This window comes from Entelurus aequoreus, linkage group LG07, assembly GCF_033978785.1.
Source record: "Entelurus aequoreus isolate RoL-2023_Sb linkage group LG07, RoL_Eaeq_v1.1, whole genome shotgun sequence".
Lineage (NCBI taxonomy): Eukaryota > Metazoa > Chordata > Actinopteri > Syngnathiformes > Syngnathidae > Entelurus > Entelurus aequoreus.
This window is the reverse complement of record NC_084737.1, coordinates 15327408-15343590: the sequence shown is the minus strand read 5'-3', so window position 1 is coordinate 15343590 and position 16183 is coordinate 15327408. Positions and strand designations below refer to the sequence as shown.

The 16183-nt window shown below is 38.2% G+C and overlaps 1 protein-coding gene across 1 annotated transcript; it reads left to right on the top strand.

Annotated features, from left to right (window-relative positions):
- Positions 1-8245: 8245 nt before the first annotated feature.
- Positions 8246-14418, top strand: LOC133653255 (class I histocompatibility antigen, F10 alpha chain-like; the record flags this gene model as incomplete). Its single annotated transcript, XM_062052336.1, has 7 exons — positions 8246-8549; positions 9087-9365; positions 9447-9755; positions 9933-10031; positions 10192-10209; positions 13215-13273; positions 13741-14418. Coding segments are annotated over 7 exons (1104 nt in total), but the record flags the coding sequence as incomplete, so codon positions are not given.
- Between the last annotated feature and the right edge of the window lie 1765 nt (positions 14419-16183).

Genomic DNA, 16183 nt, shown 5'->3' with positions numbered 1-16183 from the left:
AAGAAATAAAAAATCAGTTTCCGACAGGGCGCCTGGGACCGGTGTTGTACCGAAATCTGTTACCCATCAGAATTTGTAACTCCAGGGGGCGATGTTCCCATGGCGTTTGTTTGATGGTTAAACGGCAAGCCCAAGGAGGAGGAGAAGAAGAACGCTTGCGTAAATGGCGTAAACTATCCTTAATGTTGAAACGTCAGTTGTCAGACTTTCAGCATTAATAAATTACACATATTCTGGAAATCAATGACTTACTTTCATTATAGTAGGAGTCCATTGTATCAGCTGTTATGTATAATTTATTAATGCTGAAATTCTGACAACAGACGTTTCAGCATTAAGGATAGTTTACGCAATTTACGCAAGCATTCTTCTTCTCCTCCTCTTTGGGCTTGCCGTTTAACCATCAAACAAACGCCATGGGAACATCGCCCCCTGGAGTTACAAATTCCGATGGGTAACAGATTTCGGTACAACACCGGATCTACGCATGCGCGACTAATTGACCTCAAAACCAAGTAAACAAGACTGACAACTCTGACGCCCTTTCATAACGAAACTGTTTTAGAAGAGCTATCGGGATCCTATTAGGACGCAAATGCGTTCACATGAAAGAAAACACTAGAAAAGCGACTCAAACTTTTTAAAATTACAAACGCCTGCCTGTGTATGGCGATGTATTACTCCCAGCAAAGAAGAAGACACCACGGCGCATGCGTTGTGACGGCACTATTAAGAGTTTTTGAAGAGAACAGGGTTATATTATAGGATTTAAGGGCTACTGGGGGTTAGGAATACGTGGGTTAAAAGTTACAGCAGTTGAGTGTGGGTAAAGGGTTAAATAGGTATTTAATTTGTATTTATTGTTAGAGTTTTATTGTGAAAAGGAGATTTCAATACTTACTTCGACACAAGACTCCACCTGGTGGTCAAATGTATAATTACAAACAAGGCGCATAATGGTCAATGGCCCGCGACCCCAAAAAGGGACAAGCGGTAGAAAATGGATGGATGGATGGTCATGCATTGAAATGTTGCGTCTATTGTGGCTCCTGGAAATGACAATGAATCACAATAAATGTTTGACATAATCATTTTGCTAGGTAAATTAAAGTATAATAAAATGTGTTTTATGTCTTTTTATATATATATATATATATATATATATATATATATATATATATATATACATATATATATATATATATATATATATATATATATATATATATATATATATATATATATATATATATATATATATATATATATATATATATATATAGTGTGTGTGTTTGTATTTTGCCAACATGGAAGAATCATATATGGCAGGTTGTATCATGTTTTTCTGTCATCTTGAGGAAATGACAAAGAGGAAGATGACAATATAATGTAGCTTGGACAAGGATGTACAGAACAGAGGAGATTTAGTACATTTTTATTTTTGGTTTTAGGCGATTCTTTTTTTTTTCCCCGACACAATCCCTCCATCATCCAGCTATGGATTTCTGATAGCTGGTTAAAAAGAATAAATACAGAATACGTTACTTTAATAAACGTAATGTCAGTGATAAACACATTTGGGAACTGACATCGCAGAGAATCAAACCCACGTCTTGTAGAATAAAGGATGGATGCGCGAACCATCGTGCTACCAAAGTTCTGACAATGTCAACAATAAAAGAAGCGTATTTAATAGTCATTACATGGATATCAGGTTTGTCGATTTAATTCAGTTTGTCGATCTTCTTTGATTCTTGTGGCATTTTTAAAATCTATCCAGAGCTGATGACAAGTCTCAAAAGCCCACATTTTCAATGGAGCTCTGGTGGTTTATGAGTTATCTAATGTTCTGGCAAAACTGAAACCGCATTCCAAAACTGTTACGTGGTACAAGCGGGCATTGAAGCTGAACCACGTCCCGAAGCGGTCACATGGTACAATTTGGCAACAAGGCTTCACACGTCTACATTTTTGGCTCCTCCCCTAAAGAAGCATGCCTGGATATTAAAGATTAAGATTAAAGTACCAATGATTGTCACACACACACTAGATGTGGTGAAATTTGTCCTCTGCATTTGACCCATCCCCTTGGGGAGCAGTGGGCAGCAGCGGCGCCGCGCCCGGGAATCATTTTGGTGCTTCGCGGAAACACCCCTCCATTTCTCTTCAGTCTTGAAACCTTGGGACATTTGGCCCCATCAATAGTTGTTTCCTCATTCCTGTCGTCCACAGCGTTTGTTTTCTTTTCGACTTGATAGTGTGACTTGTCCCGCCCTTTTTTGGTATAATATATATAAACCAGCTAAACAAGAAATGGCCTCATTGTCATAGCTAAATTGGCATGTTGCCAGTTAGCTCACATGGAAAGTGACTTGGCGGGTTCAAACCGCAACTTAACTTTGATTGACACGTGGGGCTGCCATGGTCACCAAGGCACCAGTTCAAGGAGGCATGTAAAAGTAATGCCTTGCACATATTTCTATGAATGTTCTCATTAATCCAGGTAAATGTCATCTCAGGGCATTCAATTGTTCGCAACTGGACTGCTTGGTTTGTCTTGGAAGATGTTTCTCCGCTCATCCGAGTAGGCTTAATCAGTTTGTGCTCATAGACTTAGCTTGGTCAGATATAGTCCAGCGGCTGGTGCCAAAACCCCAAATATATATACTCCAAAAACCAGGAGGGTGTGCCTGGGCATGGATGGTTTCGCCCTATCGTGGTGAGAAAAACAACCGTTTTAAAGCAAACGAGCAATCCCAACTGTCAAAGCCAACAACAGTCATTTAAGTGTAATTTCCCCTCGTTAGCATTGAGGTATTGTGTGGCAGAACGATGGCTGTGGATCGACGACTACCAGTTCAAAATAGTCCCCCGCGTAAGCATTCCATTCAGTTGTGACCAAATTGCATTCTGGTCACAGAACTAATTCCTGTTATCTGTTGGAGGCTAAATTGCAGTGTCTTTTAGGAATGGTTGAAAGGACAGTGTTGTATGTGGGAGACAGGTGGTGTCGCAGACCACCTCCTCTGTTCAGGGATGGTTTTTCAAACTTGACATAGATAGCTTCCCTCACTCCTCTTTCATACCATCCGTCCTCCCTGTCCAGAATCTGTACATTGTTGTTGTCAAAGGAGTGCTGATTCTCCCTGAAGTGCAGGTAAACAGCTGAGTCTACACCTGAAGAGTTTGCTATGCGTCGGATTAGTGGTTGTTTTGTTTCCCCAGTATATGAATCAGTGCATTCATCATTACACTGGATAGCATACACCGGATTGTTTTTGTGGATGTGGGGTGTCCGGTCTTTAGGATGCACCAGTCTCTGTCTCAGGGTGCTCCCTGGTTTGAAGTGTACTCGGATGTTGTGTTGGTTAAAAATTCTTCTGAGTTTCTCAGATAGACCTGATACATATGGAATGACAATATTTTTGCTTCTGACACTTTTTTTTTTTTTTTACTCCTAATCCACTCGGTTCTAGTTATTTCTGGAACCGGATGACTAGCTGGGGTAACCACAGGTTTTGAGGGCTTCCCTCAAATGCCTATGCTCTTTTTCTTTGGCCTGTGAGCTGGTAGGAACATTATCAGCTCTGCATTGTAGGGCTCGGATAACGCCCACTTTGTGGTGTGAATCAAAAAGTAGGTATTGATCGGTATGTGAGGGTTTTCGGTAAACCCCAACATGGAGGCCCCTGTTTTCTCCAATATGGACATCACAGTCCTAAAAAGGCAACTTACTGTATTTGGCATTCTCACGTGTGAACTTGATGTTTTTGTCCACTGAGTTCATGTGCTCGGTGAAGGCTTGCACTTCTTGGTTTCTGATTTTTCACCCATGTGCTATCTACATATCTGTACCAATGACTTGGTGCTGTTCCCTTAAAAGAGCTCAAAGCTCTCTTTTCCATGTCCTCCATGTAAATGTTTGCTACTATTGGGGGATCCCATGGCACAACCATGGTTTTGTCGGTAAAACGTTCCCATGAATTGAAAGTACGTAGTGTTAATGCAAAGTTCTTGCAAAAGGCAAATCTGTTCTGGGTTTAGTGTGGATGTATCCTGTAAGGTGCGATCACCTAGTAGACGTGCATCCTGGGTTGGAATACAGGTGAACAGGGAGGTGATGTCGGATGAAACTATAGTTTCATTTTTGTCCAGCTTCAGATCTCTGATCTTCGCTACAAAGTCGATTGAGTTTTGGACATGATGTTCAAGGAGGCACGTAAATAAAGTAATGCCTTGCACATGTAAGTTATTTAAGTACTTGTTTGTATTTTTAGTTCATTGTTATTATTGTTTTACATTGAACAAGAGAGCACATCATACCAAGTCAGATTCCTTGTGTTAAACATATTTGGTCAATAAAGCTGTCTCTGATTATAATCATGTTTGGCCCCGCCCCTATAAAAAGCATGCCTCGATACGCGCTTTGCGGCAACGCCCCCTTTAGTACTCGACACGCCTCGAAGCCACGGCACATTTGGTCCCATCACTAGTTGTTTCCTCATTGCTGTTGTCCACTGTGGGTGTTTTTTTACCTGTTAGTGTGACTTATCCACCCTCTTAGTTGTGTACATTCCCATCAAAGACAAATATAAAGCGGCTAACAACACAATCCTAAACAACAAATGGCGTTATGGTCACAGCTAAGCTGGCAAGTTGCTAGCTAGTCCATACAAGCAGTGACTTGTTGAGGAATTGCAATCAAATGTTGCACAAAATGGGCGGTGGGGTTGCCATGGTAACCAGGGCACTAGTTCAAGGAGGCACGTAAATAAAGTAATGCCTTGCACATATTCGTTATTTAAGTACTTGTTTGTATTTTTAGTTCATTCTTAAAATGATTGTTTTACATTGAACAAGAGAGCACAGCATACCAAGTCAGATTCCTTGTGTGTTAAACATTTTTGGCCAATAAAGCTGATTCTGATTCTGATCATTTCTGGCTCCTCCCCTAAATGATGCAACCGTCACATCATATTTTACCTGATGTGAACACATTGAGGAAGTGAATTGTCATTTGCTCAGGTGTACAGTTGTAACAAGAACGATCGCCAGTTAAGTTTGTCACTTTCTTTGTCTCGCTAAGTTGCTAACTAACAAATATTTTCATATAGCACTTGTGACAGCAGATCATCAACTTGCTTTTGTTATCAATGGCAATTGTGCAAATACACCGCGGACTGCATGGTAAGTCCATTCTAATATTCCAAAATCATTTATTAAATTTACACCTGTTATGACAGTTTTTATTTTCATGACTATTGACATTGTTTACTTTGACCCAACATGAGTGGTTATGAACAAGTGCATTTTAGTCACTTTTTTTGGTTTCTTTTTCAAAGGGAATATAAACAAATGATAAACGATGATATGCACTACGTATGTATACAAATATATTTTCTGTGATATCAAGCTGTAGCGGTTACTCTTGCGTTCAAAAAGTTCGAAAAAATAAAAATAAAGTAATGCAGAGTAGTCTTGAGGAGGAGGTGTTTGACTCACTAAATTCCTTAATAAGCACTCGCGGAGATATTTCTAGATTCAAAATGATCATAATTTATTTTCACAAACAAAAAATATTCTCCGTGGTTGACTTTCAACATAATCAAAATAACTTATTTAGCGTGGCTTCAAAATAACTTGTTTAGCGTGGCTTCAAAATAACTTTATTAGCGTGGCTTCAAAATAACTTGTTTAGCGTGGCTTCAAAATAACTTGTTTAGCGGTAAACAAACTGTTTCACTCCTCACTCCTTCAACATGATAGACAGACAAAAGCATACTTGCCAACCTTGAGACCTCCAATATCGGGAGGTGGGGGTTAGGGGTGGGGGGGGCTTGGTTATTTACAGCTAGAATTCACCAACTCGAGTATTTCATATATATTTCATATATATATATATATATATATATATATATATATATATATATGTATGAAATACTTGACTTTCAGTGAATTCTAGCTATATATATATATATATATATTTTATTTACATAGAAAAAAAAACAACTTGAATTTCAGTGTTCCGGTGGCTATCCATTAGATGGCAGTATTGTCCTGTTTAACTTCTCCGTTCATGATGAGTATATCATTTCGGCCACCGTGTTCAATGGAGAAGTCTGACAATAAAATTTTGTGGGAAAGCGGACGTGAGAACAGGCTGTCCCCACTCAGTCTCAGGTCTGCATTGAGCTGGAGGGGGCGTGGCCTCCAGCTCCGGCTGAATACCGGGAGTTTGTCGGGAGAAAATCTCTGCCGGGAGGTTGTCGGGAGAGGCGCTGAATACCGGGATTCTCCCGCTAAAAACGGGAGGGTTGGCAAGTATGGACAAAAGGGCACCCAGCTGTCCTGTCTTCTTAATTATAAGAAGAGGAAGTGGCTCACCAGTAGGAGCGTGAGCAGCTGAAAACAATCAGTCAATCACAATGAAATCTAAAACATCCAATAATTTATCAACATCATCATTGAGATTATTTGATTTCATTGTCAAAACAATTAATAAATAAATAATGTAGATAGGCTCCAACACAAGCAGTTTTTTTGTGTTCACTTTAAAGGGGAACTGCACTTTTATTTTATTTAGAATTTTGCCTATCGTTCCCAATCATTATGAGGGACAAGGAGACAACTTTTTTTTTTGCAGTCTAACATGTAAAAATCGTCTCGTTCTTGGTGGCTAGCGATGTAGCTAATGGGAAAAATCCATTCTACCTCTAAATCACTTTAAAAATGCATTAAAAAACTGTCAACAATACTTAATTTACGTTCCGTAACCTGTATAATAACCAAGCTGCAGCAACTTTGTTATTAACAATCGCCAGGTAAGTTTGTCACTTTCTTTGTCTCGCTAAGTTGCTAACTAACAAATATTTTCATTCTGCACTTGTGACAGGAGATCATGAACTTGCTTGTGTTATCAATGCTATTTGTGCATATACACCTTATAGTGCCTGGTAAGTCCATTCTAATATTCCAAAATCATTTAATAAATTGACACCTATTATGACACTGTTTTTATTTTCATGACTATTGTTGACATTGTTTACTTTGACCCAACATGAGTGGTTACGAACAAGTGCATTTTAGTCACTTTTTATAGTTTATTTTTCAAAGGGAATATAAACAAATAAACGATGATATGCACTACGTATGTATACAAATAATGTATTTTCTGTAGTATCAAGCAGTTTTTTTGTATTTACGTTAAAGGGCAACTGCACTTTTTTTTTTTTAGAATTTTGCCTATCGATCACAATCATGAGGGACAAGAAGACAAAATTGTGTCTTTTTTTGCAGTCTAACATGTAAAAATCGTCTCGTTCTTGGTGGCTAGCAATGCAGCTAATGGGAAAAATCCATTCTACCTCTAACTCACTTTGAAAATGCATTCAAAAACTGTCAACAATACTTAATTTACGCTCCGTAACCTGTATAATAACCAAACTGTAGCAACTTTGTTATTAACAATCGCCAGGTAAGTTTGTCACTTTCTTTGTCTCGCTAAGTTGCTAACTAACAAATATTTTCATTCTGCACTTGTGACAGCAGATCATGAACTTGCTTGTGTTGTCGATGCTAATTGTGCAAATACACCGTGTACTGCCTGGTAAGTCCATTCTAATATTCCAAAATCATTTAATAAATTGACACCTATTATGACACTGTTTTTATTTTCATGACTATTGTTGACATTGGTTACTTTGACCCAACATGAATGGTTATGAACAAGTGCATTTTAGTCACTTTTTATAAATATAAACAATAATAAACGATGATATGCACTACATATGTATACAAATAATGTATTTTCTGTGATATCAAGCAGTTTTTTTGTATTTACGTTAAAGGGGAACTGCACTATCTTTTTTAGAATTTGGCCTATCGATCACAATCATTATGAGAGACAAAAAGACAAAATGTTTTTTTTTTTTGCAGTCTAACATGTAAAAATGTCTCATTCTTGGTGGCTAGCAATGCAGCTAATGGGAAAAATACATTCTACCGCTAAATCACTTTAAAAATGCATTCAAAAACCGTCAAACTATTTTTTTGTTTTAGAGGGGTTTGAACTGAAGCGTTTTTTATCATGTTTAAAATCTTAAAAAGAAGAAAAGACGTGTCTTCTTGTCTCTCATAATGATTGTGAACAAAAGGCAAAATTCCCGAAAAAGTGCAGTTCTCCTTTAATGTCTAACTGTGGACAGAGTTGACTTACATATTCATAGAACATTGTTGATATTAAAAAAAGATAAAACTCTCATCTTGTTTTGCTTTTCTCTCAGTGACTTTCTCGCTCAAGTATTTCCACACTGCGTCCTCTCAAGTTACAAACTTCCCAGATTTTGTGGCCGTGGGTTACCTTGATGACATTCAGATCGGTCACTATGACAGCAACACAAGGAAAGCAGAAGCCAAACAAGAATGGATGAAGAACTTTACAACGGTGGATCAACATCACTTTGAGTGGCAGACAGATTTAGGTATTCGTAATGAAGTGATCGACAAAGAGGACTTGAAACGATTACAGAAGCGCTTCAACCACACTGAAGGTTTGTTAATAAATATTTGATGTACTAAAATAAACACACATTACTGCACTGATACCTTGTCTGTGTGCATCCATAATGACGTAGAAAAAACACATGACTGACACTTAGAGGGCTCAAGTTATCAAAACTCACTTGTCTTGCATGTTGGCAGCTGCTGTAGGAGCCCTATTATTAATGGGTTTTTTTTTTCTTGATTTCTGTGACATGAGCAGGAACATTGTACAGTGTGGCACTGCGGTATGTTGTCCTGCTTGTTCGCCTAAAAGAAACCTTTACAAAGCATGATCGAGTGTGGTACCTTGAAAACCTTTTGAAGAGACACTCAGAAAGAGCTTGAAGTTGGTCTGTAAAGCAAAATGTATCCAAAGTTTGACAAAAAGCACCATCATTACAGGCTATGTAGATCACAAGGAAGTGTGGTGATTGTAGAGTAAAATCATAGTATGACCTCTTAAAGACACAAGTGTGTATGTGTGCACGTGGGTTGATGGTGATGAGGGCTTACTCCATTTTATATACTCTGTCTTAATCTTTCAGGTCTTCACATTTACCAGAAGATGTACGGCTGTGAATGGGATGATGAAACTGATGAAATCAAGAGTTGGGAACAGTCCAGTTATGATGGAGAAGATTTTTTAGCATTAGACACCAAGACATGGACATGGACTGCAGCAAAACCACAAGCCGTCCCCATCAAACACACGTTGGACCATGATCGAGATCTTATGGCATACTTAAAGTTGTACTACACTGGGATCTGTGTTGATAACTTGAAAAAGTATGTAAGATTTGGTAGCGACGTCCTAATGAGAACAGGTAAACCCCATGACGTATGCTGATAGCCCACCCCCTGTAGGAACATAAGTAACATTACAACTTACACTCTTTCCCATGCAGAGCTTCCAGAGGTGTTTCTCCTCCAGAAGACACCGTCCTCTCCGGTCAGCTGCTTCGCGACAGGTTTCTACCCCAGCAGTGCAGCCTTGTTTTGGAGGAAAGACGGCAAGGATCTCCACGAGAACGTGGTGCACGGAGAAATGCTGCCCAACCACGATGGAACCTTCCAGATGACGGTGGATCTGAAAGTGGAGGTGACGGCCGAAGTGGAGGGCAAGTACGAATGTGTGTTTCAGCTGTCTGGTGTCAAAGAGGACCTGGTCACCAAGCTGGAGAGAAGAAGCATCCTGAGCAACGCAAGTGATGAAGGTGAGGAGAACACATTGAGTTGAATTATTACATCCTCAAATCAAGAACATTGGAGATATTTTATCAGAACTTCCACCATTATTGATCCATGTCACAAGAACAAAGCTGGACATTAGATATCATGCATGAAAAGTACTCATTCAGGTTTCCTCTTCCTGCTTTTTTTGCTCTCAACAGACAACGTGAGGGTCACCGTCGGCGCCACGGTGGCGGTCTTCATTGCAGTGATCCTCGCCATCGTTGTCGTAGTCGCCATACGTCACAAGAACAAACAAGGTGAGGGACACACTTCTTTTTCCGTGAGTTGGTGCTTTCCTCCAGGCTGCAAAGGTGCCAACAAACACTCCAAGATCCTCAGAGAGAGAGCACACACTCTCACATAGAAAGGTGATGTGAAGACAAAAGTCCAAGTCATCTTGTCTGTCTTTCATTTCAGCCAAGTGTGATCCAGCTGGTAAGTCAATCATATTCTCTTTTCTTTGAGCCGCCATAAACAAAGCAGGATTGAAGCAATCACTCGTAAAAAAAAGTCTGATGTGGACATTTGTTACAAGTTTAGCCTGAAAATCTTCACTTTGTCTTACTGGATAGTAGGGTTGGACATCTCTTTGTGATGGACGATTCCATATTCATCGAAATACATGGGTTACCATTAAGGCTGCAGCTAACGATTATTTTTCTATCAATTAATCTATAGATTATTTTTTCGATTAATCGGTTAATCTATAGATTATTTTTTCGATTGATCTATAGATTATTTTTCCTTTTACCGATTATTTTTTTATTCAAAATGAAGATGAAAAAATAAATGTAGGCCAGTTTTTCCAAAAGGCATGGCTTTTATTTACAAAAAAAAGAAGTTCGGCCACTCAGTCAACATTGACAACAACATGACTAAATATTCTGTAACAATGTAAACATTTAAAACTTTTAACATTTAACAAAATTAAAAGTAGCTTATTTTCTTTTTAATGTGCAAATATAAAAGTCAACATCCAGTGCAAATGTTAATATTCTGCAATAGTATAAGCATTTCAAAAGTAAAAGTATTGCTTATTTTACTTTAAAATGTGCAAAAATAAAGATAAACATCCAATACAAAAAAGTGCAAAACGAAATATTCTGTAACAACAGTGTAAACATTTCAACAAAAGTGAAAGTATTGCTTATTTGCTAAAATGTGCAAAAATAAAGATAAACATCCAATACAAAAAAGTGCCAATCTAAATATTCTGGAGCACTGTAAACATTAAGTACTGCTTTTAAAATGTGCAAAATAAACATCCAGTCCAACACAGTACACAATAACCAATTCTACTCATTCTAGTGAGTGACTAACAGTTGTAATGAAGAAAGGTTAGCATGTCTACATGCTCTGGTTCTTTTCATGTTTACAATATTCCCAGCAGCTGAAAATAGGCGCTCAGAAGGGGTTGATGTGGCTGGAACTGAGAGGTAATTAGCCTTCACCTCAAACCAGGACTGCGAGTGAGCTGAGCTGCAGTTTAAGTTCCTAGAAGGTCAACGGGCTCATAGTGATGTTACTAGTAGTTGACTGGGAGGTGTTTATTATCATTTTGGGAGAGTCCGCTGCCCGATGCTCACCTGCTAAACACCTATCTGCTCCACGCTGAAGCGCTGACTACATGCGCTCTGAATACGCACTGCTGATTGGCTGATAACGTTTTGAATACGCACTGCTGATTGGCTGATAATGCTTTGTGTGTACCAATCAGATGGTTGTGTGGGTGGGACAATGCTGCATGCTGAGACAGAAGCAGAAGGAGCAAAGCAGCTTGTTAACACGTTAGCAGCTAAAGTTAGCTTTAGCTTAGAAACTCTTTCGGTACACCCCCGTACCGAACCGAAAGCCCCGTACCGAAACGGTTAAATACAAAACACGTACCGTTACACCCCTAGCAGATACAAATGACACATTCATGTTTTTGTGTAATTATGACAACGTATACTCGCGCGGACGATTGACTAGTTGATGGTTGATGGTTTTCTTTTCAAATGTTCGTTCATAGCCGTTGTGCTGCTATGATAGGCCATTTCCGCTCGACACAGTGTGCATACAACAACATTATTAGGCCGTTTATTGAAATACTCCCACACTTTTGACGACTTTTGGCGTGCTTTTTCCCCCTCGCTCGCACCGCTCGCATCGTCTGCTTTGATCGTCTGCTTTGCGCTTCGCCATGACGGTAGTGTGACGTAAATATACTTGTAAAATAAAACTTATTCTACTCTACTGTATTTTAATGCTGGTCATTATGGAGGTAGCCAAGTGTTTTCTGAGGTGGTACTTAGTGAAAATAAGTTTGAGAACCACTGGTGTAAGGTAAACTTATTAAAGCTAATAAACTATCTGTGATTAACCTTGATTAATTATGAGTTAACTATGGACAAAATGTGAAAAAGCATAATTTAATATTAAATATAAATGTTAATCGTTTGATAGCCCTAATTAAAATGTACGGTAGAAAATGGATGGATGGATGGATGATAAGATACCCTGTCACGAGTCACGTGACCTGCTGACACGCAGGAAATGTAAACGTGTCACATATCTAACTTTTGACAGGAAGTAGAAGTGCACCACTCTGCTTCTTGATGTTTCTCAACCAAAATATATGTCGCGCACCAAATCAAATCCCATCTGAATTCTAAACAAAATAAACATATTTATTCTATGTAATTTTGCAATGCAACTTTGAGTGACAGTGACAACAAGCGGCCATAACGGTGTTCGTCAACACCGTTCAATTGAACACCGTTCAATTATTGTAACGTCTATCGAGATGCTTCGAGGACAGGAATTACATCGATCACTTTATTGAGCAAAACTGTTTATATTCGGACATAACCACACCAAAAACATGAGTAAAACAATTCTATCTCGAAAAACTAGTCATTTTCTGCCGTACAAACCAGGCCAAAACCAACTTGTCATCTGTCACCAACACTCATAGCACTAAACCACTGGTGCGTTTATGGCCACACAAAAAGTCGGACAACTCAAACACCACACAAAGTTACACTATGACTCCTCAGTCATACGTGTGCTTATTTTACTGTCATTTATTATTAATGTTAATTTATTTATATTAGTCATGGAATGCTGTTACACACACTATGTTGAAGTATTACTATTATTATTAATTATTATTATTATTATTTATCTTACGGTATACATCAAAAATAATATTGAGCAAAATTTAATTGAAATATTGTCGATGTGGCCCTCCAGCAGTGCTCGGGTTGCTCATGCGGCCCCCGGTAAAAATTAATTGCCCACCCCTGTTCTAGATGTACAGTGGGGAACATGAGTATTTGATCCCCTACGTTAGCATTCTGACTACCATAAAAGTTCTGGACTCTTCGTACCTTTGGAAGGAAGTAAAGGTACAAAATGTAAAGCATTGATGCCACGGTGTGTTTGTGTTTGTCTGACAGCTGGTGACGATGATACTGAGCGCTCAAAGAACTCAACGGATGAAAGCAGTCGGAACACAGTAAGTTAGCTCACACTTTGCCGATATATTGTTGTTTTTTTCAATTTGAGTTTTTTGTTGCAGTAGATTTAAAATATGTTTTGTCCTGAGGAGCTTCCACCCTCATTTCTTTAGCGGAGATTCACACCTAGCAAAACATGGCTAATGCTAACACTAACGAGAGCGAGACGTTCCAAAGAAAAGAAAAGTGTTGTCAGTAGTTGAGATTTGCGGCAACACACCTGGAACAACTGACTGCACGCTGCAACGTTTGTTCAAAAAATGCGGCAGCAAAACAAACTTTTTGCTTTCTTTAAAAGTAGGTGGGAAAAAAAAATCGTAAATCGACTTTCTTGTGAAAAAATCTGAGATTTTATTTTTAGGCCATATCGCCCAGGCCTAGCTCACATGGACCGTTTACGCATCCAAACTCGTCTTTGAGCTAACATTTCCACTTGGATTCTTGTCCTGTCATCCTTTTCCTCCAGGATCTTTTGTGCACTGGGACACAGAGCGACCACTGAGGAGCGTGGTCACACTTGAAGACGAGAAGGAGATGTGCTTTGCTCATCATCCAACTGCTCCTCGTGTTATACTGTCTCTTTTTTTATGTTTATGGCTTCAAAAACGAGTTACGATTAAATGTTTTTGCTGCCTTTGGTGGGATCACTTGCACTGTAACACTTGGATACTTGTAATTATGTCTTTTAATTTTTGTACACAGCTTTGTAATTCATTGGCCAAACGCTATGCACCTCCCAAACACTAGAGGGCAATTCTAGCCATTTACCCTTTGTCAACCAAGAAGGAAATGCTACATACTAATAGCAGTAACTGGTAGAAAATGGGTCAAATTGATAACATAACGTTCTACAGCTCTTACATACAGACGGTAACTTAAAAAAGGAACAACTTTATTATTTATTACCAACGGTAAAGCCAAGATACATCATTGTGAGTTGTACTCTCACATAGGATGGCCAGATCTTTCTACTTGAAATTTGAGGCATTGGTACACTTTTATCTATAAAGCCATAATTGGGCTAATGACCTCTTACATGTGCAAGATAATAGCACAAAGAAATGTAAACTTGTAGGGCTGTGAATCTTTGGGCACCACACGATTCGATTCAGAATTGATTCTCGATTCAAAACCAATACTTTTTTTAGTAACATTAGATGCCGGTTCTATGATTAACTACATTCCTCCATAAAATAAACAGTTATGAACAATTTATATATTACATTAAAGAAATGTGTTTTTGTTTAATGAAATTCTACCCAAACATTTAATAAAGTCAAATACAAATAAGGTAAGATAAGTATCCCACACTTTTCTAAAGTAAATCTGTACAGTAGATATGATCATCTACATCAACAACATGATTTGTCAGAGTGACTGGACAGAACAGATTGAAAACAATTGTAATAATTTAAATCCATTTTTGATGTTTTTGAATCGATTAAGAATCGTTACAAATAAGAATTGCGATTAATCTGAAAATCGAAAACATCACAGGCTTTTTGCGGGTGAGTATTAAAATTCACTGAATGGATTTTGCTATAATTAAGGCCTTAAATGGCATTAAAAAGCATTACATTTGATATCCACAGGCATTACTAAACATATATTTAGGTAAAATAACAAATGCTTTTAGCTAATCTCAAGTCGGCGATTAAAGGCAGGCGGCGGTTAACGGTGCCAAATTTTTTGGGCCGTGACCCACAAAGCAACCTCTGCTGTCGCCACCACAACTGGCAGCTGCTGCTACCACTACAGAAAAATACATTCCCAGATTAAACAATCTTGTGAGTCAATTTTAATTCACTACAGAGTAACAGTTAATGTAAGCTGTTCAACTATTCAAGATTAATATTGTCAAATGCTTAGAATTGTGTCTATATAGACAATAGTACGTTTTTGATTATATATAATAACTACCTGCAATAGGACACAGGCATTAAATGTGTTTTAAGTGGCATTAAAATAGCATTAAATTAGATCTGCTGATACCTGCAGAAACCCTGTATGAAAGCCAGAGAGGAAACCTCATTTATTTGCACTTGTTAGGTCACGAGCAGCAGAAGCTGCATTGGATCTATTGTAAATGTTGTAATTATTATTATTGCAGATCCTGACCTATTGTAAATGTTCCATTTATTATTATCGCTGATCCTGACATATTGGAATTGTTCCATTTATTATTATTGCTGCTCGTGACCTATTGGAATTGTTCCGTTTATCATTATTCTCCCAGTTACTTTTAGAGTTCATTTTAAAATTGTACTCAGTTTTTAAATGCTTACACCAAGTAGCTCCGCCCTATCTTATTGAGCTGCTGCAGCCTTGTTGTCCCAGCAGGACCCTGAGGTCTTTAGACCAGCTCCTCCTGGCTGTCCCAAAAACTAGGCTAAAAACCAGAGGAGATAGAGCCTTCTCAGTGGCAGGGCCCAGACTGTGGAACAACCTTCCACTATCTATTAGGTCCTCCCAGCCTCTGAGACAATTTAAATCTAGGCTAAAAACATTTTTTTACTCCATGACGTTCAAATCCAGTTAGACAGGATTTCTTGGTTGTTTTTATTTCTTGTTTTATACATTTATTAATTATTGCATTATAGTATTTTAGGTGATTCTGCACTTCTTTTAAGATATGTTTTACTATTGTGTTGTATTCATCCTTCCATGTTACAATATAAATGTGCCCCTTTTTTTTGTTGAAAATTGTTTATGTCTGTACAGAACTTTGGTCAACTGTGCTTGTTTTAAATGTGCTATTAATATATATAAATAAACTGAACTGAACAAAGTAATTTAGCCTACTCCATAATGGGACAAACTTTGATGGTCAAATTGATGATTTGCCATGAAACTGAACGTTATTAACTCGACCTCACAAAGACACACTTTTTTAATCAGGCTTTTACTGA